This window comes from Trichechus manatus, unplaced genomic scaffold (genome assembly GCF_000243295.1).
Source record: "Trichechus manatus latirostris isolate Lorelei unplaced genomic scaffold, TriManLat1.0 scaffold00008, whole genome shotgun sequence".
In the NCBI taxonomy this organism is placed as follows: Eukaryota; Metazoa; Chordata; class Mammalia; order Sirenia; family Trichechidae; genus Trichechus; species Trichechus manatus.
Window position 1 is genome coordinate 28,476,505 of NW_004443944.1, and position 22,219 is coordinate 28,498,723.

Genomic DNA, 22,219 nt, shown 5'->3' on the forward strand with positions numbered 1-22,219 from the left:
CCGAAGCTCCGCCCTAGTCCTGACTCCACCTCCAAGACTCTGGCTCCACCCCCAGGCCCGAGCCTTTGAGAGCTGCGCTGTTTTAGAAGTGCTTGCAGGCTGTGCTCCGCAGCCGTAGGTCTAAATAGCCCGCGGACTCCTTCCCTCCCAGAGCCTCCGAGGCCCAGACTCCCCACCCATCTTAGGAATTAGAGGAGAGAAGGGCGTGGTGCATAGACTGACCTAGTACCCACCTGCCCTTGCTCCCTCCAAAACAGTTCTTGTTCCCACAGCGGGGTTTAACCCCACCTTCGGCCCGGCCTGGATTCCCCTCTATGGCTCACCCCCCAGCGGGGGGCTCCGAGATGGTCTTCAAAATCTCAATGAAGGCCTTGGCCAAGGCATTTGGTTTCGCGGCCGCCTCCTGGTGGCTGTGTCCATGGAGGTGTTCGAAGGGAGAGCCGAACCCAAGCCTCCCCAGGCCCCACAGAGGTCCAGGCTATCCCGGCTCACAGGGAAGAAGAAGAGAGCCAAGCGAGGCCAGACCCCGACAGAAGTTCCGCAGCACCTGGATGCCAGCTCCAGTGCGGATGTGCCTGAGATTCCTAGTGCAATGGAGGTGGAAGTGGAGGAGTTGCTGCCGCTACCGGAGGTGAGAGCTGGCGCTTAGCAAAGGGGCTGGGGTCACTCTTAGGTTGCACACCTACCGTGAGGAGCAACTTCCTCTGGAGGGTGTAAACCGGGCCCCAGCCGTTAAACACCATGAGTAGGGTCTCCATGTGGGGGCCTGGGTGAAGACTGCAGTGTGTACACATGTGCTCGTGTGTATGTATGTACACATGTGTGTGGGTGTCTGACCCACCAGCGGTGGGACAGAGACGACTAGGCCCCAGGTCCAGAGGATTGGTGCTAAAAGGGGCAGAGAGGAAGGTAGGATACTCGCAGGGACTCTTCTAGGTCTTTGGTTGCAATGTCTTTGTGTGGCTGAGGCTGCTCCCCGGGAGGATGGGAGGCTGACCTCAGCCTGACCTACCTTCCCCAGAACGCCCTGGCGCCCAGCGAAGATTTCCTCCTCTTCGGTGTGCTCTTTGAGGCCACGATGATTGACCCTGCCTTGGTCTCCCAGCCCATCAGCTTTGAGATCTCCATCGGTGTGTGACCTAGCCTAACCCCTGAGGTTATGGGTCTGATGGTGGTCACTCTGTTTCAGATCTTAGGCTCCTGGAGGGGGCTGTTGACCCTCAGTACGGGGTGGATTCTGACTTCTACTGAGGCAGAAGAAGTTGAGATAGGGGTGGGACCCTCAGCATGACGCTTAATGACCCTTGCTGCTCCGGGCAGGTCCCGCGGGCCGCCAGGAGGAGCAAGTGGGCCGAGGTCCTAGGGCCAGGGAGGGAGCGGAGGGCGAGGCGGTTGAGGCGCAGCCTCTGCTGGAGTCCGACGCCGGAGCTGAGCCGGAGGAGGAGCTGGGGATCCCAGCTCAGCGGCCTGAGCCCATGGACGGGAACGGGTAAGTGCTTGGGGTGGCTGGGAGGAAATCACTGGGAGGTCTTGGGGTGAGGGCCCAGGACTGTTCTCCGCAGCTTCCGCTCCTCTCTGCCCCGCGCAGGCCGTACTTCTGCTTGCCCCTGCGCCGCCGCAAGCCTTGCGTGAGCGTCTGGAGCCGCTGGGAGAATCACATGTGGCGTCTGCTGAGCAGCAACAGCGTGCGCAAAGTAGCAGAGAGGCTGGTGAGGGCGGGACCGGAGCCCACTGGGAGAGAGGCAGGAAGATAAGGGGCGGGGCCGTAGGGATGTCCGGAAGACAGCAGCCTTTGGTGGGAACGTTTGAATTATGGTGTTGGCGAAGAATATTGAATATACCATGGACTGCCAGAAGAATGAATAGGTCTTTCTTGAAGGAAGCACACTCAGAATGCTCCTTAGAAGCGGGGATGGCTAAACTTGGTCTCGCTTACTTTGGACATGTTGTCAGGAGGGACCAATCCCTGGAGAAGGACATCATGCTTGGTAAAGTAGAGGGTCAGCGAAAAAGAGGAAGGCCCTCAATGAGATGGATTGACACAGTGGCTACAACAATGGGCTCAAACATAGCAACGATTGTGAGGATGGCGCCACCGACCAACATTTCGTTCTGTTACATAGTGTCACTATGAGTTGACTCCAGGGGACCTAACAACAACAACAACTAGGGCAGGAATAATGGGAGGCGTATCAGGGAGCTAGTACCTCGTTGGTTAAAGGCCAAAGGGCGGAGGCCAAAGAGCACAGCTTCTGGGTGAACTGAGGAGGCCAGAAGTAGTGGGAAGATACAGATTTAGAATTGCTGAGTCCAGGAAGGGGCGGGGTGAAGGAGATTGGCAGAGCTATTGGGGGCCAGGCCCCACAGGTGTGGAGCCAGTAGAGGGCAAGAAATGTGGAACATTGAAGCCTGGCCAAAACAGGGTGGGGCCAAGGGGGCAGATCGCAAGTGGGCGTGGCCCTGGATGGGGGCGTGGTGTAAAGGAGGTCGGATGCGAACCCTCGAGATCCTCAGCTCTGACAGTCTCTCCCGGTTGCGCAGGACCAGGGGCTGCAGGAGGCTGAGACGTTGCAGCGCAGGATCGGACCCGGCGCCTGTGCACGACTCAAGCAGGCTCTGGAAGAGCTGGTGGCTGGGAGCAGGTGAGCTGAGGGGCGCCTCTTCATTGTTGTCTGTACTCTGTGCCAGCTCTAGGGTGAATGATACTTCTGGTGGCTGTCTGGACCCAAGGGTGCCTTGAAACTGCGTTTGCTCAGCACTTTTCAGAAGAATGAGAAAAGATTGATTGTCCAGATCAAGGGAGCTTGATGGAGGGATGCTGATGGAGATTATTGGCTGTTAGGCCACCCCAGATGGTTTGGCACGTCTGTTGCCTTCCATTTCCGTGCTTCCTTTCCCACACTCCTAGAGTCTTAAGCCTTATTCCCTCTCCTCAAACCTTCCCTCATCCACTCCTCCACACTTCCAGGTAATGACGTTCTCTCCCACTTCACGGAGAAAACAGGGGCCTTGCCTTTCCTCCATCCAGTTTACCTTCTTGCCTGCATCTGCATCTGTATGCTCTCCTTTCTTCCTGCTACATCAGAGGAAGTATTTCTGTTCCTACAGCCACAGCTGTGATCTTGATTTCATCTCCTCTCACCCACTGGATGAATTAGCTCTGCAATTGTCCACTTTCTCTCCTGCATCAACTGGTCCCTAGTTACCACATCATTACTTTAACATAAACATGTTCTAGTTGCTTCCATCTTTCACCTTCACTGCCCTGAATTCCATAACTTGCTCCATGTACTTCAGTGTTTTTCTGATTCCTTTCTCAAAATAGTTATTTATCTATTTATTCAATGAATATTTATAGCATTTACCATGCCAGACACTGTTCCAGGTACAGGGAATAACAATGAAAAATGATTTCGCGCTACAAAAGCTTCTGAAACTTACATTCTGGTGTGTTGGGAGTGGGGAGAACGGGAATACTTCCTCTGATGAACAGGAAGAAAGGAGAGCATATGATGCAGACACAGATGTTGTGTGTATGCAACACGGATAATAAGCAGGCAAACAAGTAGAAATGTAAGAAGTATGATAAAGACAAGTGTTAAGGGAGGAAATGAAGGAAGCGTTTCAGAGACGTGTTGCAATTTTAGAAAGGAAGACGAGGGAAAGCCACTGTGAAGGTAATATGAAGAAGATGAAGGAGCAAACCATGTCTTAAAGGGCATCCTAGGCAGAGGGGACAATGCGTGCAAAGACCTTGAGGTAAAAGCATGCCTGGTGTATTTGAGGAAGAGTAAGAAGATCAGTGTGACTGAAGCTAAGAGAGTAGATGAGGTTGGAGGTTGGGGGACAGGAAGTTCACGTGGGGGCCTTGTAGGTCCATTGCAATGGCCTTGACTTCCCTGAGTGAGATGGAGAGCCACTGAAGGTTTTGAAAAGAGAAGAGATATGCTCTAACTTACCCTTAAAAAGTATCAGTGGGACCCCAAAGAATTGAAAACAGGGCACAAATAGATACTTGTATGTGAGTGTTCATTACAACATCATTAACAATAACCAAAAGGTGGAAATAACCTAAGTGTCCATCAACAGATGAATGGACAAAAAAAATGTGATATATGCATACGATGAAATAACATTCAGCCATAAAAGGGATGAAGTTCTGATACATGCTACAACATGGATAAACCTTGAAAACATTATGCTAAGCAAAATAAGGCAGACATAAAAGAACAAATATTGTATGATTCCACTTACATGAAATATCTAGAATAAGCAAACTCATAGAGGCAGAAAGTAGATTAGAAGTTACCAGGGGCTGGGGCAAGAGAAGATGGGGAGTGACTGTTTAATGGTTACAGAGTTTCTCTCTTTGGGGTGATGAAAAACTTTGGGAAATCCATAATGGTGATGGTTGCAAAACATTGTGAATATACTTAATGACACTTTAAAAATGGTTAAAGTGGCAAATCTTATGCTATATATACATTTTATCACAATTAAAAATTTTTGAAATGATTGGTGGGGGAGGGGTGGCATAAGAGGTAGCAGGGAGATTACTAAGGGAGGCCACTGTAATACTCCAGGTGAGAGATGTTGACAATGATGACTTGAATCTAGGGTACTTGCAGTGTAGTTGGAGAGCAGTGGATGGATTCAACAGCAATTTTGGAATTTGTAGGTGACACCTCAGGACTTGCTGATGAATAAGTGTGGAGGATGTATGCAAAAAAAAATCATGAATGACTCCCACAATTTTGGTTTACATGACTGTGTAGATTATGCTATTTCCTGCTATACGAAAAACAAGAGAAGAAGGTCTGATGGGAGCAGAGGAGAATACTAGGAGCTCAGTTCCAGACAGGTTAACTTTGAGAGGACTGTTAGATTTGCAAGTGGACTTTTCTGGTAAGCAGCTTACCATATGAGTTCAGTTGTAAGAAAAGTTCTAGTCTGAGCTGTCAATATGTAAATGGGGCTGGATAAGATCATCTAGGGAGCAGAGAGAAGAGAAGGCTGAGTACTGGAAAGCTCCAGCATTTACAGTAGAGTAGAAGAGAAGGAGTTGGCAAAGGACCTTGATCAGGAGGCGCAGTAAGGTAGTAGGCTGTAGGTGTAACTTTTCTGACCTCATCTTACTCAACCTCTTAGTTACTTAGTGCTGCTGTAACACAAATACCGCAAGTGGATGGCTTTAAAGAACAGAAATTAATTTTCTCACAGTTCTAGAGGCTAAAAGTCCAAATCAGGGTCTTGTCTGTGTTGATTCCTTCCTTGTAGGCAATCTCAGGCCTTCTGTGGTTCCTTTGCTTGTAGACAATCCTTACTTGGTATCTGTCTTCCCTGGTGTGTGCACGTCTCTGCGTTCATTCTGCTCTTTTTCTAACTCAGAAGTGATTAGATTTAGGATGACCTTGACTGATTGATTGCATTATACATGATACAATAGTAGATTGCATTGTGGAAGATGATTACATTATGGAAGATAATCTGCTCTACCCAAGACCAACTGATTCTATCACATGTAACTACTCCCTGACAGCAAATAGACTAGTGTTTGGCCAAACAGCTGGGAACCATACCCTAGCCAAGATGACACATAAAATTAACCATAAAAACCTCTCAGTGGCAGTTGACACAGTTCATCCTACCCTCCTCCTTGAAACACTCTACTGTTGACTTCCATCACCCCATATCCCCCTGGTTTTTCTCCTAACTCTCTGACCATTCCTTCTCAGTCTCTTTTGCTGACTGCTGTACTTCTTGACCTCCAAATGTTCATGTGTCCCAGAACTTAGCCCTGGGGCTCTCTTCTCTGTCTACATTCTATAAGTTTCCAAAAGAGCAACCACTTTTAATCCAATTTAATTCCTTGCTTGATTTTCTATACAGTACAGTTAAAATGTTTCCATTTTTACTTTACTGAAATTATTTTATTTGGCCCAATTCTTTGACAGGAAAATTTCAATGAAAGACTTGATTAATCAATTTTTTGCCCATGTTTCACTGTTTATAGGTTAGCGAGGGTAGTTTTCTTTTGCAGCCATTATTTCTACCAGATCCAATTTCCATGCATCTAATTTTGTGGATCTAAATCTTGTCAAGAAGATTTGATTCATCTATCAATTTTTAATCAATAACAGACGTTAATAATTTTGGCCCTTATTAGTTTTATTTTATGTTGACTATTTCTACCAATATAAGTCTTAGAGCTAAGAGCATTAGTAAGGCGAAAGTGTAAGCTCTAGGAGCAGTATTAGGTTTAAAATCCTTGGAATCATTTACTTTATATAATTTTGAAAACTTACCATAATACAAAGTTAAAAAAGTCATTGAGCGTCAAAATCGGCCCAAAATATCCTGCCTCAAAAATCATTTTACTTTACTCAACAAATATTTTTTGAGCAGCTACTAGGTGTCAGGAAACCCTGGTGGCAAGGTGGTTAAGAGTTTGGCTGCTAACAAAAAGGTCGGCAGTTCTAATCCACCAGGTGCTCCTTGGAAACTCTATGGGGCAGTTCTACTCCATCCTACAGGGTCGCTATGAGTCGGAACCGACTGGACGGCAACGGGTTTACTAGGCCCCGAGGATACAGTGGTAATCAAAATGTCGCCGTCCTCATTTACTTTCTATTTAGAGAGACAAACAAACACAACAGAGTACAAGGATGGAAAAGTGGCAGGGACTATTTAGATGGGGTGGTCAGGGAAAGTCCTATGAGAAGGTGACATTTGAGCAGGGACCAGAATGAAGAAAGGAAGTGAACCACGCAAAGATCTCAGAACACGCTAGCAGAGGGAGCAGCTAATACAAAGGCCCTGAGGTAGGAATAGACTTGGTGTATCTATGGAAGAAGAAAAAGGCCAGAATGGCTACAGGTATGTGCATGAGGGAGAGAGTGATATTTGATGAGGGAGTCAGATCATGTAGGGCCTAGAGGTGATTTTAAGGATTTTGTTTTTTATTCTGGGATAAGAACTACAGGAGAGGAGTGAAATGGCCTGGAAAACCATTGAAAGACAATTCTGGATGCTTTATTGAGAATATTATGTAGGAGAAGGGGCAAGAGTGGAAGCAGGGAGAGCAGTTAGGAGGCTGTTGTAATAATCCTGGGTGAGAGATAATGGTGGATTAGACCAGGGTCATTCTGGAGAAGGAGAACAGGAGAAAAGTGGTCAGAGTCTGGATATTTTTTGAAGGTAGGGCCTATATGATATGCTGGTTGATTGATGTGGGATGTGAGAGAAAGAAAGAGGAGTGAAGTTCTGAGATTAAGCAGGGTTTTTTTTTTTTCTGGGATTGGAATGCTGGTACTGTAATGGGTTTGGGGCTGTAATGTTCACACTATCTTGTAGTCAACCTGGAGGTGATGTCAAGTATAGCCCATCTCAGACTAAACTGTGCATAGGAATCCCTTGGGGGTAAGGGCGTGTAGATTCTGATGCAGTGGGTCTGGAGTGGGGTCTGAGAGTTTGCAGTTCTAACAAGCGCCCAGATGATACCAATGCTGTTGGCCATGGACCACACTTGAGTAGCCAGGGTGGTAGATAGTTTAATACTCATGAATTCGGAGGCTAAAAGGCCAGGCTAACCTTGACGAATTTGTGGATGGTCCAAGTACCAAAAAACAAAACAAAACAAAACACCAAACCAAACCCACTGACATCAAGTCAGTTCAACTCATAGCGACCCTATGGGGTTTCCAAGGCTATAAATCTCTATGGAAGCAGACTGCCACATCTTTCTCCTGCAGGGTCCAATTAGAAAGCCATTTTTGGATGAAGAAGGGTACTTCTTCTGAGAACAAGACTGAGAGGGGCTCTGAGGGAGTCTGGGGGTGGGAAGCATGCCCCTAAATGTCAGTATTCTCTTCTTTGACTCCACCTGCTCTGCACCCCTCTGATCACCACAGACAGTTTTGCCATGGGGCTGAACGCAGGACAATGACCCGGCCCAATGCTCTGGATCGCTGCCGAGGGAAGCTGCTGGTGCATAGCCTGGTATGGGCTGGACTGGGGGAAGCGGGATTAAGGGGAACTACCTGGGGCCCTCTACTCATGCTATGTTCCTACCCTTCCAGAACCTACTGGCAAAGCAAGGACTACGACTTCTGCAGGGCCTGAGACCAGGCAACGTGCAAGAGAAGGTAGTACTGGCCAAGAAGCTCCTGGCAAAACTGTGCTTCCTGGCCCAGGAGGTAATGCCTCATTCACCCCATTCCCCACCCCTAAATACTCTTGCTGCTAAGCTTTTGAGCTGTTCTAGAGATCTCTGGGCAGATATGGCTTAACGTTTGTCCTGGGGTATGATGCCAGGATCCATGGGACCCACCGCTCTGGGCACAGGACCAAGGTCCATTTGGAGCAGCTAAGGGTGAGGATGAGAGTCCCAGTGCCTGGCAGGGGATCTCTTTGGATAAAGATTTGAGGGTGGCTACATTCCCTTGGGAGCTCTGAACATGATATGTGAATGGTGAAGGGGGTTCACATTTTTGGAGCATCCTCTGTGTAAGCATCTGCATATGTTATCTTGTATGATCCTCCCAACAACCCTGGGAGGTAGTTACCCCATTTGACAGGTACAGAAATGGAAGCTTAGGGAAACTGACTAGTCTATCATGTTACATTTGGTAAGTGGCAAAGCTGGAATTCAAAGGCTGCTCTGCTTGACTCTGAAACTCAGTCCTTCTCAAAGGCACAGGATGTTTTGACTACTTGGGTCAGTTTGTCCTCAGGGTCACACAGTGAGGAGACTGAGGCAAATATGTATCTCCAGAAAGAGACATTCCCCTTCTTATGCCAGACTCTAGAATGAGAGCTGAGTTCTTATGCTCTGTAATTGAACTGGACTTTGTTGCGGATTTGGTTTGATTCAGTCCACCTCTGGCTTCAATTGTTTTGATGATGGGATCAGGACTTTCTTTCATTCAGGCCTAGAGTTGGTGAGCATGGGCAAGATTCCAGAAATCCACCTATGCTTTCAGTCTGTGGGGGATCTCTGACTGTTTTACAAACCATCCACTAGGTTTTTCAGTATCTGGGGAGTGTTTTTTGCTCTCCAGTCCTGCCTCCTGATCCCTGCATCTTGGAAGATATCTTTCAGTCCTGCTTCCCCTTCCCTGGTCTTTGAAGAGTATCCACTCTACACTCTGAAAGTCCAGAATGCCTCAGAGAGATTTCTCTTGGCTCTCCAGCTAAGCCTTCAACATTTGGTACTTAGTGCCTGGGAGAGGTTTCTTTCAGCTCTCCTGACTCACCTTTCTTTTTCAGTAGCTGAAATTCCAGAGGGCTACTGACAGATTTCTCTCATCTCTTCTGCTCTACCACCTACTTCAAAGGGTGGTTACTTTGTACTTGTGAGAGAAGCCCCATGTGCTTCAGGAAGTATCTCTCAGCTCTCCTTCCCTGCTCCCAGCTTACGGCATACTACCCCTTAGCTCTAGGTAAAAATCATAGGAAAGAGTTGGTAGGTAGATATAGACTTGCTTTGTGGCTGGGGTCCTTGAAATGCTAATTTGGCGTGCTACCTCATATATGGCCATTAAAGAGTCTTAAAAGTAGTGTGGTTTCTCCTTATCTCCAATTTTGACAGATTCATTTTTTTGTTGTTGTTAAATCAGCTTTGAGATATAATTCACACGCCACACAGTTCATTCATTTGAAGTGTACAATTCAATAGTTTTAAGTATATTCACAGATACAACCATCACCACAGTCAATTTTGGAATATTTTCATCACCTCAAGAAGAAACTCTGTGCACTTTAGTTATCACCCTTCTATCCCCCACCCCCCTCAGCCTCTAGGCAACCACTAATCTACTTTGTTTCTATAGATTTCTCTATTCTAGACCTTCATATGAATGAAATCATATAATATGTGAAGTTTGTGACTGATTTTTTTCACTTGGCATGATGTTTTCAATGTTTATCCATGCTGTAGCATGTATTAGTACTTCATTCCTTTTTATGTCTGAAAAATATTCCATTGTATGGGTATACCATTGTTTATCCATTTGCCCATTGGTGGACATTTGGGTTGTTTCCACCTTTTGGCTATTATGTATGCAGCTATGAACATTTGTGTACAAGTTTTTGTGTGGATATATGTTTTTATTTCTGTTGGGTATATACCTAGGGGTGAAATTGCTGGGTCATATGGTAAGACTATATTTAATCATTTGAGGAACTTAAGACTGTTTTGTGAAGGGGCTGCATCATTTTACATTCCCATCAGCAGTGTATGAGGGTTATGATTTCACCACATCCTGCCCATTTACAAAATTATGAGTTTTTAAAAAAATTAAATTGCAGGTGGTTTTTTAAATATATATATATATATATCTCCATCCTGGATACTAGTACTTTTTATGTATATTTTCTCTCAGTCGGTGGATTGCCTATTCATCTTCTTAATGGTTTTGTTTTTTTTTTAATTTTATTGTGCTTTAGGTGAAAGTTTACAGTGCAAATCTATTTGTCATTTCAAAAATTTATATATAAATTGTTTTGCGACATTGGTTGCAATTCCCACATTGTGTCAGCACTTTCCCTTTCCAGCCGGGTTCTCCATGTCCTTTCATCCAGTTTTCTTCTCCCTTCCTTCCTTCTTGTCTTTGCTTTTGGCCAGGTGTTGTCCATTTGGTCGCGTATACTTGATTGAACTAAGAAGCATGTTTCTCAAGTGTGTTGTTGTTTTATAGGCCTGTCTAATCTTTGGCTGAAAGGTGGACTTCGGGAGTGACCTCAGTTCTGAATTAGCAGGGTGTCTGTGGGCCATAGTCTAGAGGGTTCCTCCAGTCTTTGTCAGACCAATAAGTCTGGTCTTTTTGTGTGTATGTGAGAATTTGAATTTTGTCCTACATTTTTCTTCTGCCCTGTCCAGGACCTTCTATTGTGATCCCTTTCAGAGCAGTCGATGGTGGTAGCCAGGCACCATCTAGTTCTTCTGGGCTCAGGCTGGTGGCTTAATGGTGTTTTTTGAGGAAAATTTAAAAGAAGTTTTAAATTTTGATGAAGTCTAATTTCCAAATTTACCTGATTTTTCTTTATGTTTACAGCTTTCTGTCACCTGTTTAAGAAACCTTTGCCCTTCTCCAAATCACAAATATATTCTTTGTTTTCTTCTAAAAGCTTTACGGTTTTATATTTTACATTTAGATCTTTGATTGTTCTCAAGTTAATTTTTGCATATGGTATGACATATGGGTAGGTTCATTTTTTTTTTCTCCCAATATGGATATCCAGATATTCTAGCACTATTTGTTGAAAAGATTTCCATTCCCCATTGGATTGCTTTGGCTTTTTTTTTAATTGAAAATCAGAAGACTGTATAAGTGCCTCTATTGAATTTTAATTTCAATCATTGCACTTTTCTTTTCGGCAAGTACGATTTTTTTTCAAATCCACTACGTTATTTTCCATAGTTTCTTATTCTCAATAAATATTTGTCAAGTTTGTCTTTTGTTAAAACGTAGTAAGCATGTTGTTTTTATAATATCAGATGAGTCCAGTATTACATTTTTTTTTTTTGTTCACTTCATTTTGCTGTCTGTTTCTGCTGGTACTCCTTCACAGTATTTTGTTTCCTTCTGTGCTTTTGACTATTAACTTCTCATTTTCCTTAAAAAATAATTTGTAGGAAGACTAATGGACCACAACCACCACAGCCTCCACCAGTCTGAGTCCAGCACAACTAGATGGTGCTCAGGTACCATCACTGACTGCTCTGATAGGGATCACAACAGAGGGTTCCGGACAGAGCTGGAGAAAAAAATACAGCAACATTCAAACTCACAAAGAAAGGCCAGACTTACTGGTCTGACAGATAGTGGAGAAACTCCAAAGAGTATAGCCCCTGGACACCCTTTTAACTCAGTACTGAAATCACTCCTGAAGTTCACCTTTCAGCCAAAGCTTAGACAAGCCTATAAGACAAACAATAACACATGTAGTTCAACCATGTATACGAGACCAAATGGGCACACCAGCCCAAGGGTAAGGATGAAAAGGCAGGAGAGGACAGGAAAGCTGGATGAATGGAAATGGAGAACCCAAGGTCGAGAAGAGGAGAGTGTTGATGTGTTGCGGGGTTAGCAATCAATGTCACAAAACAATATGTGTATTAATTATTTAATGAGAAACTACTTTGCTCTGTAAACTTTCACCTAAAGCATAATAAAAAATAATAATAATTTGTGGGAATTCTTTCAGTCCTAGAATAAAGGTACATTCTTCCAAGAAACATTACTTTGCTTTTGCCTTAGATCACCTTAAACAAAATTTTAATGTATAGCACCACTCAGGCACTGTGAAAAGATCAGCTGTAGTTACGCATTCTCAGGAATAATCTCCAGCCGCCACGATTCCACTCAACCAGGAAACCGTCCTTGTAGATTCCCGGGTGTGAGTGTGGGGCAGGTTTATGTATGGTTTACCTTTAGCCTGAAGGCATAGTTCTTTGGGGTCCTAGCTTTCTGGGTGTGGGGGTGGGGAGATCTCCTATTAACTCCTTTCCCTGAGTGGGATCTGAGCTTTTTAATTTGTTTTTACTCACTGTTAGGTCACGTAAATCTCAGGTTTGCCAGAGATCTTGTGGCAATAGCATTAAAGCTTAAGTGCTCTGCTAACCTCTCTGGGTTCCCATATTCACTTAGAGCTTGCTCTGGTAATTTTTTACTCTTATTATCTCACCATTGCCTTTAGTGAAATATTTTACTCAGACATTTTAGTTGTTTTTATTGGGAGGTTCGTCTTAATTCCTTAGCCTATGATATTACTGGAAATATATGAAGTCTGGATGATGACTTTGAACAAAGGAAAGAGAGGGTCAGATTTGTACTTTTGAGAGATTAGTTCTAGCCTTTGTTTGCTTACTCAGTGACACCTGAAAGCCTGCTATGTGCCAGGCTCTGTATTAGACTCTGGAGATCCAGCCTGTCATGTTCCTTACCCTTTTGGAGCTTATGTTCTAGTAAGACAGACATAACTCTGTAAATGAATAAGAAAAATAATTACCATCTGTAAGAGTCACTAATAAAGATGTTATAAAGGCTAAGGGGAGAGGAGTGTAACTTGGTCAAGGATAGCTTCTCTGAGGACGTGCCATTTAAACTGAGACCCAGAGAATGGGAAGAAGCCAATCCTTCGTGGTAGAGAATGGGTTGGGAGGAAAGACTGAAGGCAGGAAGACTGGGTATGAGGCTGTCACAATTGTCTGGAGAAGAGTTATGGTGGCATGGATTGAGCAATGAGGAATGGAGAGAAGGGGGTAATTGGCCAGACTGGATGTTCGAGGAGAAGGATGACACCAGCTCAGGTATTTGGCTGATGTAAATGGGCATATTGTGGGGAACACTGGTGAAGGATCAGGCTGGGAAGGAAGGAAAGGTAAAGAAGTCAGTTGGACATTGAGTCTGATGTCATCTGTGGGGCACCCAGGAGGCAGGTGACCACATGGATCTGGCTTCAGGGGGAGGTCGGGGCTGGAGATGGATATTTAGTCCATCTGACTTTGAAGCTATGGGAGCAGATGGACTCAGCTCCCAATCCACCCCTGTGACCCAGTTTTCTGCCCTGCAGCCCCAGCCACCCGTCCCTGATGTGCTGGTCTGGATGTTCAGTGGGCGACGCCGTGTGGCCTGGGCCCGGATTCCCGCCCAGGATGTGCTGTTCTCTGTGGTAGAGGAGGAGCGGGGCCGGGACTGTGGGAAGATCCAAAGTCTGCTGCTCACAGTGAGGAGGGCCAGGGGAACGGGGACTAAAGAGGGGAGATGCTCATAGGGCAAGGGCGGGGCATTGAGGGTAGAGGTCAGTGGTTCCCAGCCAGGTTTCCCCAAAATCTTTTCAGTTGTCCAAAAAGCTGGAAAGGAAATTGTGCCATTACCCATAGCAGCTTTGAAGTAAGCTACACAAAAAAATTTTGTTAGCTCTGCGCCTGCACCAGCCCTTTTGTTGATGAGGCTCTGAGAGATGGGCAGAGTAATAAAAATGGAGAATGATTAATTAGTTCCTTACAAGTACAGCTGGTTTAGGGCAAAATAGTCCTAAGTGAGTTTTCCCTGGAAAACATACCCAAAGGGGTCCCTAGTGATGAGAAGCCTTGGGGTAGGAGAGAGTGAATGTAAAGGTGTTGGGATAGAGTGAGCGAAGAGGATGAGTGTGGTGTGTGGGAGTGCAGGGCTCAGAGTGTAGTTTGGGGATATGGGGTTGCAGGGTGTAGGAAATGACAATGTCAGGGCAGAAGGTATAGGGAATGGGAGCATAAGAATAATGGAGTGTAGGACGGAGGGTATCAAATGGAGTATAAGGGTGGAGGTGTAGGGAATGTTCCTTGGATTAGAGAGCTGGGAATAGTTTAGCAATGCAGACAGTAGGGGTATGCCTTGGGGGAGCAGTCTTGTTGGTCTTAGAAGAGGTATCTAGGACCCTAACATACCTTCTCCCCACAATAGGCACCTGAGGCTGCCCCTGGTGAGGTCTGTGCCAAGCTGGAGCTCTTTCTGTGGCTGGGCCTGGGCAAGCAAGCCAAGGCCTGCACCTCAGAGCTACCCCAAGACCTGCTGCCTGAGCCCTCGGCTGGGCTGCCGCAGAACCTGTACCGGGATGGTGAGTACAGGTGGAGGGATAGGGCACGGGCCCAGACTATTTGCCCAAGATGGGGGGCTAGGTGCTCAGCTGTGGGTTAGGAGCGGTCTGGGGCCAGGACTCCAGTGGTCCCCTGAGCAAACATGGCCCCTCCCTTCTCCCATACACCAGACTTCAGCTATTTCCAGCTCCGAGCTCACTTGTACCAGGCCCGAGGTGTGTTGGCAGCGGACGACAGTGGTCTATCAGACCCCTTTGCTAGAGTCCTCATCTCTACCCAGTGTCAGACCACCAGGGTGAGGGCTGGGATGGGATATGGGTGTTTGGGGGGAGGTCTCTGGGAGACAAGGTGGGATGGGGGTCTGAGCTTCTCCCCAAGGCCCTAAGACTCTCTTCCTGCCCTGGATTTTCAGGACAGGATATTATATTGGACTTGACTTAGAGGATGGCATGGAACTAGAGGGCCTTAGGGGTAAGGGGTTGGGTTCTAGGGTTGACTTTAGGACTAGGTCCTGAGGGTGGCAGATTATAATAGGGAGTGACTAGGGGGAGAAGGGGTAGGCTCCAACACCAATCTGGAGGTTCCTTACATCTTCATCACATTCTTGCCCTATTTAAAGTATTACTTTAGAGTCAGGGACACTGACCTGGAATGTGTGTTATAAGACTTCTGACATCGGCTGTTACCTCCTTCCCTGCCTGGCCTCCAAGGTCCTGGAGCAGACACTGAGCCCTCTGTGGGATGAACTCTTGGTATTTGATCAGTTGATCGTGGATGGGAGGAGGGAGCACCTACAGGAGGAGCCTCCCTTGGTGGTCATCAATGTCTTCAACCACAATAAGTTTGTGAGTGTGGCCTGGGCCCCACCTAGGTTCTGACCCTGAGCCCCCCACCCCTGGTTTGTGAGCCTCTTTCCTTCTTGTCTTCATTGCCCTGCTCCCTGCAGGGTCCCCCTGTGTTCCTGGGCAGGGCCCTGGCTGCCCCAAGAGTAAAGCTGATGGAAGAGCCATACCAACGCCCTGACCTGCAGTTCTTCCCCCTGAGGAAGGGGCCCTGGGCAGCTGGAGAGCTCATTGCCACCTTTGAACTCATTGAACTGGACTACAGTAGCCAGCTTGAGGTCAGAGTACCTTGGTCTAGCTGGCACAGGCTGCAGGCCCATCCTGTTATTCCATTAGGCATGAGCATGTCCCAGAGTTACCCTACTAGGTCCCTTACCCCCAGAAAATGCAAGTCTGTCCTAGAATTACCTCAGTGGACACCCTGGCCCTAGGGAACACTAGAAGTAGATATACACTAGGTTCACCTTGCCAGACCTCCAACCTCAGAGGACCCAGGCTGTGGGTTATTCCTGGGGTCACTCCATCTCGCATGGCTCAGACACTCAGTTTCCGTTCCTGTGCATGGCTGATTTCTTAGACACCCCTCTCCCACCAACCCAGCTTTGCCCAGTTTATTTGGACTTATCTCCTCAAGTAGCCCTCCACATGCATCCCCCAAGCCCCCAAGCCTTCCCTCCTTTGGCCTAATTCCTTCTTGACCTCTGACCTCTTGCCCTCTGCAGCCCTCAGTGCCCAGTGATGTGGAGCCCCAGGACCTGACAACCCTGGTCCAGCCCCTCTCTGGATGCATGTCCCTGCCACACAATGTGCGCCCGGTGCTCAGGGAGTTCCGTGTTGAGGTAGCACCTGGCACTCGCAGACCCCTCACTTCCCCACACCTGAGTGTCCCTCTGTCAGGTGCAGGCCCCTGAATCTCCTACTTCACCACCGCAGGTGCTGTTCTGGGGTCTGAGGGGCCTCGGCCGTGTGCATCTGTTTGAGGTGGAGCAGCCCCAGGTTGTGCTGGAGGTGGCCGGGCAACGTGTGGAATCCGAGGTTCTGGCCAGCTACCATGAGAACCCCAATTTCACCGAGCTCGTCAGGCATCTGACAGTGGTGAGGGCGCAGGTTGCGGGGCAAGGAGTGCTGGGCTGAGAAGTGAAATGGGCAGTGGAATGCCGAATTCCCAGCTGGCTACCTTAGATTAATTTAGAGGATGGCAAATTTTTTCTGTAAAGGGCCAGATAGTAAATATTTCAGGCTTTGTGGGTCATATGGTCTCTGTCACAACTACTCAACTCTGCCACTGTAACGCAAAAGCAGTCATAGGCAATACTTAAATGAATTAATATGACTGTGTTCCGATAAAACTTTATCTACAAAGATAGGCAGTAGGCTGGATATGTCCTGTGGGCCAGAGTTTGCTGACCCCTGGATTGCTCCATGGGCTGGTGGTGCCTTCTTGGCTCGATTGGATGAGTGGATTAGCCAAGCATCATGAAGGATGAGTCCTGTACTTAGTGAAGGAATCTAGTCTCTGAGACACCAGGGGCTGAGAAGAAAAATACATTCTTTGTGTAATTTGTAATTACTGTAGGATGGACTTGGGGCCCTGGTGGCACAGTGGTTAAGAACTACGGCATGCTATGGCTGCTAACCAAAAGGTCGGCAGTTCAAATCCACCAGCCGCTCCTTGGAAACACTGTGGAACAGTTCTACTCTGTCCTATGGGGTCACTGTGAGTCGGAATTGACTCAACAGCAATGTGTGAGTCTATGGTAAGATGGACTTTGGAGTCAAATTCTGGCAATGCCACTTATGAGCTTGTCAAATCACTTGTCTTATTTGAGCTTCAGCCTTTCTATCTATACAAAAGAAAAAGGTTGGAGGGAAATATACCAGGTATCTCCTTGCAGGAGTGCTGTGTGGAGCCATTGAGAGAAGCGATCTTGGTGAAAGGGCTTTGTAAACTGAAAAGTGCAGTGCCTGTGTGAGGGGGTCACAGACAAAGCACAGTGATTCCAGACTACTCAGTGGCCAAACAAATAAACAAAAAACATCACCATTTTATGACTGTTTCACATGCAAGAGCTTTCAGTTTGAAATCTTCATTGTGCTATAAGATGATGAAACTGAAAGCAGGTTGCTCATTGAACTGCAGGGGGTGTTTCCTCTCATTTCTTATTTCATACTGCAAATGGGGGAACCCACACCCCTTTTTCGATATTCTTTGGTTTCTATCCAACTCAGCAAGAGGTGAGCTGTCCTATTTCGCGGTAAACCTCCTCCCAAAGATAATTTTATAAGCAGTAGTTCTTCAAAGGCTTTTTAAACATATTTCTTCTACAAAAGAAATATTGCAATCATATGCCAAAATACTAGGAAAAAGAGGTCTTTGAATCTAAAGTGTCTCTTTTTTTTTGTTGCATCTTGTTGTTTTTTTTTTTAATCCAGTCTGACAATCTCTGCCTTTTGATTGCAGTGTTTGCTATAGTCACATTTAACATTACTATTGATATGGTTGGATTTATGTCTCCCATTTTGCTATTTGTTTTCTATATGTCTCTTATTTTTTGTTTCTCTGTTCCTCCTTTACCGCCTTCTTTTGTATTAAATAGATATTAGGCGTACTATTTTAATTCTTCTTTGATTTTTACTTAGTAGTTACTCTGGTGATTACAATATGCATATTAATTTATCACAGTCTACTTCAGATTAATGGTAATTTAATGCCAGTAAAATACAGAAACTTCTTCATCTCTCTATTGTGATATCATTGTTATATATACAGTGAAAACTGTGAGATCTGGAACTTGATGAACTTCCTTATTTTTCCGTGTCTCACAAGTTTACCACCTTTGACAGGGTGCAGCATTACCACTTTTCTATCGCTTGCTTTAGTGGAAAATACTTGAGTTTTCCTTCTCTGACAGGTTTCTAGGTTTCGGCTTTTGCAGATTTTACTGTATATTTATAAAATAAACCTAGCAATACAGCATTATAATTATTGCTTTTTTTCCCCTTAGGATCCACTGATGGATGTAGAATTCTTGGGCTAAAGGCCATAAATATTTCTATGGTTCTAAATTTACACTAGCAAATTCAGCATTGGTCCTTTACATAATAACAACAACCCCATGTGTCTGATAGCACTTTGTAGGTTCCAAAGTCCTTTTGCATCTATTACGTCATTAGATACTCATAATAGTCCTTTGAATCTGAGATTGTGTTCCGTTTTCAGCCGGGGAACAGGCTCCGAGAAGGCCATGACTTGCCAGATATGCACAGTGGGGCTACAGCAGAGCTGGGCTAGAATGCAGACTTAGATTTCATTTTCCCATCTGCCTTGGCTGCTGCCTCTCTCTCCTCCACAATCTTCTGTCTCTCCACCCCCAGGACTTGCCAGAGCAGCCTTACCTGCAGCCCCCACTCAGCATCCTGGTGATTGAGCGCCGGGCCTTTGGCCGCACAGTCCTCGTGGGTTCCCACATTGTCCCCCACATGCAGCGATTCACACTCCGGGGTCATGAGCATCCCTTCAAGGAGGAGGAGGAAGAGGAGGAGATAATGGACCGGGTACCCATGGGACCTCAGGGTAAGAGGCCTTCCCCCTAGAGGCCACCAGACAGAAGTCCCCCTGGCTCCTGGCAGAGATGGCTGTAGGGGAGACTACAGAGGGCACTGGAGTCTGGCTTGTACTCATCTGACCTCCTCATGGTGTCATTTCCCCCCTCCCAGGACAGAAATCCCTGGATTCCTCCTTGGCTGAGGGGAGGTTACCTAGACGGCTCCTCAAGGTGATGGGGTATAGCAGATGGTTGGAGAAGGGGCTAGCAGGGCTTGGGTGGTACTGGGTTAGGGGGGCTGAATCCTTTATCCCTCAGGCTCCTCTGAAGAAGCTCCCCCTGGGAGGCCTCATGAATCAAGGCCCTGAGCTGGAGGAAGATATCCCGGATCCCGAAGAGCTCGACTGGTGGTCCAAGTACTATGCATCACTGCAGGAACTCCAGGGGCAGGTGAAGCAGGGGAGAGTCCCAGGGTGGGGTAAATGGCAAGAGGAATGATCTCATCAGACATGGAGCTCTATAGGTTTCTGACATTACAGACATCTTTTTTCAACCTCACCACAATTCTAGAGCTATGCTGCCCAATAGAAATGTAATGTGAACCACCTATGTAATTTAAAATTTTGTAGTAGCCACATTGAAAATAAATAAATAAAAGGAAACTAGTAAAATTAATTTTAATAATATTATTTTCTTTCGTATATCTAAAATACTATCATTTCAACAATTAATAAATATAAAAAAATTATTGAGATATTTTACATTCTCTTTTTCATACTAAGTCTTAGCTCATCTTAATTCAGACTAGCCACATTTCAAGTGCTTAATAGCCACATGAGCTGGTGGCTACCATATTGGACAGTGTAGGACTAGATGATAAACTGAAGCTTTGATAGCTCTGCAAGTGGCTTGCATAGCTGGAACTAAGGTTTCCCAACCCCTTACCCTGGAAAAGGGATAGATTAAAGGGGTGAAAAGGATGAGAAGGAATTTCTGATCTGTCCTTTGATTTCAGCATAACTTTGATGAGGATGAAATGGATGATCCTGGAGAGTCAGGTAAGAGATTTGGCTTTCTTGCTCTTGCTCTGTCTCCCACTAGACATTTCTAACTGGGACATTTCTGCTCTTCCCAGATGGGGTCAACCTCATTTCTGTGGATAAGGAGGCCCAAGACCAGCGTGAGGCTAAAGTCGAGGGCTCCGTGTCCCAGAAAAAAGCAATGGCCACCCTGAAGGTAACTGGGTGTCAGGAAAAGGGGAGTCTCCTTGGATTCTGGACATTGGGTTGTCATCACCGAGGCCCTCGCCTTTCAGATCTACAACAGCTCCCTGGAGGAAGAGTTTAACCACTTTGAAGACTGGCTGAATGTGTTCCCCCTCTACCGAGGGCAAGGGGGCCATGATGGAGATGGAGAAGAAGAAGGGACTGGACAATTTGTTGGCAAGTTCAAGGTATGTTTAGGGAAAGAAAGGGGGACCCTGGGAGCACAGGTGGGGATTTAGGAGAAAAACTCTAGCTCTTACCAAGACCTTTTCTGTCCTCCCACCCCCACCCCTAGGGCTCTTTCCTTATTTACCCTGAATCAGAGGCAATGTCACTCTCTGAGCCCCATATCTCCCGGGGGATCCCACAGAACCGGCCCATCAAGCTCCTGGTCAGAGTATATGTTGTAAAGGTGAGCATCTGTAGCTCGGGTGTGTCTCCAACTCCAGTAAATGCTACCACTGAACCATGACTGCCTCAGGTTGAGGGGGGTGGAAGGAGAAATCTCCCCTAAGAATTTATGACCTAAAGCTGGCTTTAATGCAGTGTTGGACCTGAACTCCCACAATCTGTGTGACTCCCCAAAACCTCAAATGGGAATTTTAATTTAAAGTGGTTTCAGGCTGGTAGCTTGCCCAGGAAACTGGCAGAAGCAAAAGTTAAACCCTCTCCGGCAGAGGGCATCCACAGTTCAGGCCCTCAGGATTCTTACTAATTAGTTAAACCAAATATGAGTCATGATAAAAAGTACAAAATACAAGGAAACAAGCCACCATAAATAAGGATTAGCAAAATACCAATAAATTCAGACCTTTGGGAGTCTGAATTGCTATTGGATATTGGAATGACTAGATAGAGAATATAAGATAAATATGTATGAAATATTTCAAGAAATAAAATTTTACATACAGTAAAATTCACCCTTTTTAGTGATTTTACACTCCTACCAGCAATATAGGAGTGTAATTTCAGATCAAGTGTAAACAGGAAGTTGCTTAGGACAGATCTCCCACTGAAAGGAGTTAACAGAGAGTATGGGTGAAATGACTTTTTTTTAAAATTAATTATGAAATACCTGAGACGCACCAAAAGCTTTTACTAAAATATAATGAAACAGAAAATATTTGGAAGGAGTGTAGGAGTGTAAAATCACTAAAAGTGAATTTTACTGTATGTAAATTATACTCCAATCACTGACGCACAAGTTATATATGTTTACTAAATTGCATCCAAGCCAAAACCAAACCTGTTACCATCGAGTCGATTCCAACTCATAGCGACCCTTATAGGACGGAGTAGAACTGCCCCATAGGGTTTCCAAGGTTGTAGTCTTTACGGAAGCAGACTGCCACACATCTTTCTCCCATGGAGCGGCTGGTGGTTTCAAATCACGGACCTTTCGATTAGAAGCCAAGAGTTTAACTACTGCTCTACCAGGACTCCTTCTATTTGCATAGTTATCAAAAATAGAAAAAAGCAAATCAAATACATACAGTTTAAAAACTAAGCTATCTATTGCTTAGGAATACGTGTACCTATAGTAAAAGAATGTGTGTGAATGATAACCCCAAGTACAGGGTTCTGGTTACCTTGAGGTTAGGAAGGCCATGAGATCAGGTATTTAGGGGGATTCAATTTGTTTATAATGTTTTATTTATTAGGCTGGGCACACACCTGCTCATTGTATTATTCTCTTATTTAGTTAAAATATTCTTAATTATAAAAGTTAAATATGCTCATTATAAAAAATAGAAGTCAATCAATACAGAAATTTATAAATTGAATAGTAAGTTTCTTATACATCCTTCCAAATATTTTCTACATTTCTTTATATTTTAGTAAAAGCTTTTGGTACGTCTCAGGTATTTCATAATTAATTTAAAAGAAAAGTCATTTTACCCATACTCTCTGTTAACTCCTTTCAGTGGGAGATCTGCCCTAAGTAACTTTCTGTTTACACTTGATCTGAAATTAGGTCCAACAAGG

The 22,219-nt window shown here is 45.5% G+C and overlaps 1 protein-coding gene across 1 annotated transcript in view; it reads left to right on the plus strand.

Annotated features, from left to right (window-relative positions):
- Positions 1 to 22,219, plus strand: part of LOC101355829 (fer-1-like protein 4) — a 34,346-nt gene that overhangs the window by 6,148 nt on the left and 5,979 nt on the right. The window contains 22 exon segments of the mRNA XM_004370578.2: positions 273 to 631; positions 1,022 to 1,130; positions 1,321 to 1,489; positions 1,589 to 1,709; positions 2,542 to 2,642; positions 7,911 to 7,998; positions 8,079 to 8,195; positions 9,413 to 9,463; positions 13,576 to 13,728; positions 14,448 to 14,601; positions 14,752 to 14,876; positions 15,292 to 15,426; positions 15,528 to 15,701; positions 16,146 to 16,262; positions 16,357 to 16,518; positions 18,691 to 18,997; positions 19,141 to 19,199; positions 19,287 to 19,418; positions 19,984 to 20,026; positions 20,104 to 20,204; positions 20,284 to 20,421; positions 20,529 to 20,645. Of these exon segments, the coding sequence (XP_004370635.1) occupies positions 273 to 631; positions 1,022 to 1,130; positions 1,321 to 1,489; positions 1,589 to 1,709; positions 2,542 to 2,642; positions 7,911 to 7,998; positions 8,079 to 8,195; positions 9,413 to 9,463; positions 13,576 to 13,728; positions 14,448 to 14,601; positions 14,752 to 14,876; positions 15,292 to 15,426; positions 15,528 to 15,701; positions 16,146 to 16,262; positions 16,357 to 16,518; positions 18,691 to 18,997; positions 19,141 to 19,199; positions 19,287 to 19,418; positions 19,984 to 20,026; positions 20,104 to 20,204; positions 20,284 to 20,421; positions 20,529 to 20,645 (3,032 nt within the window).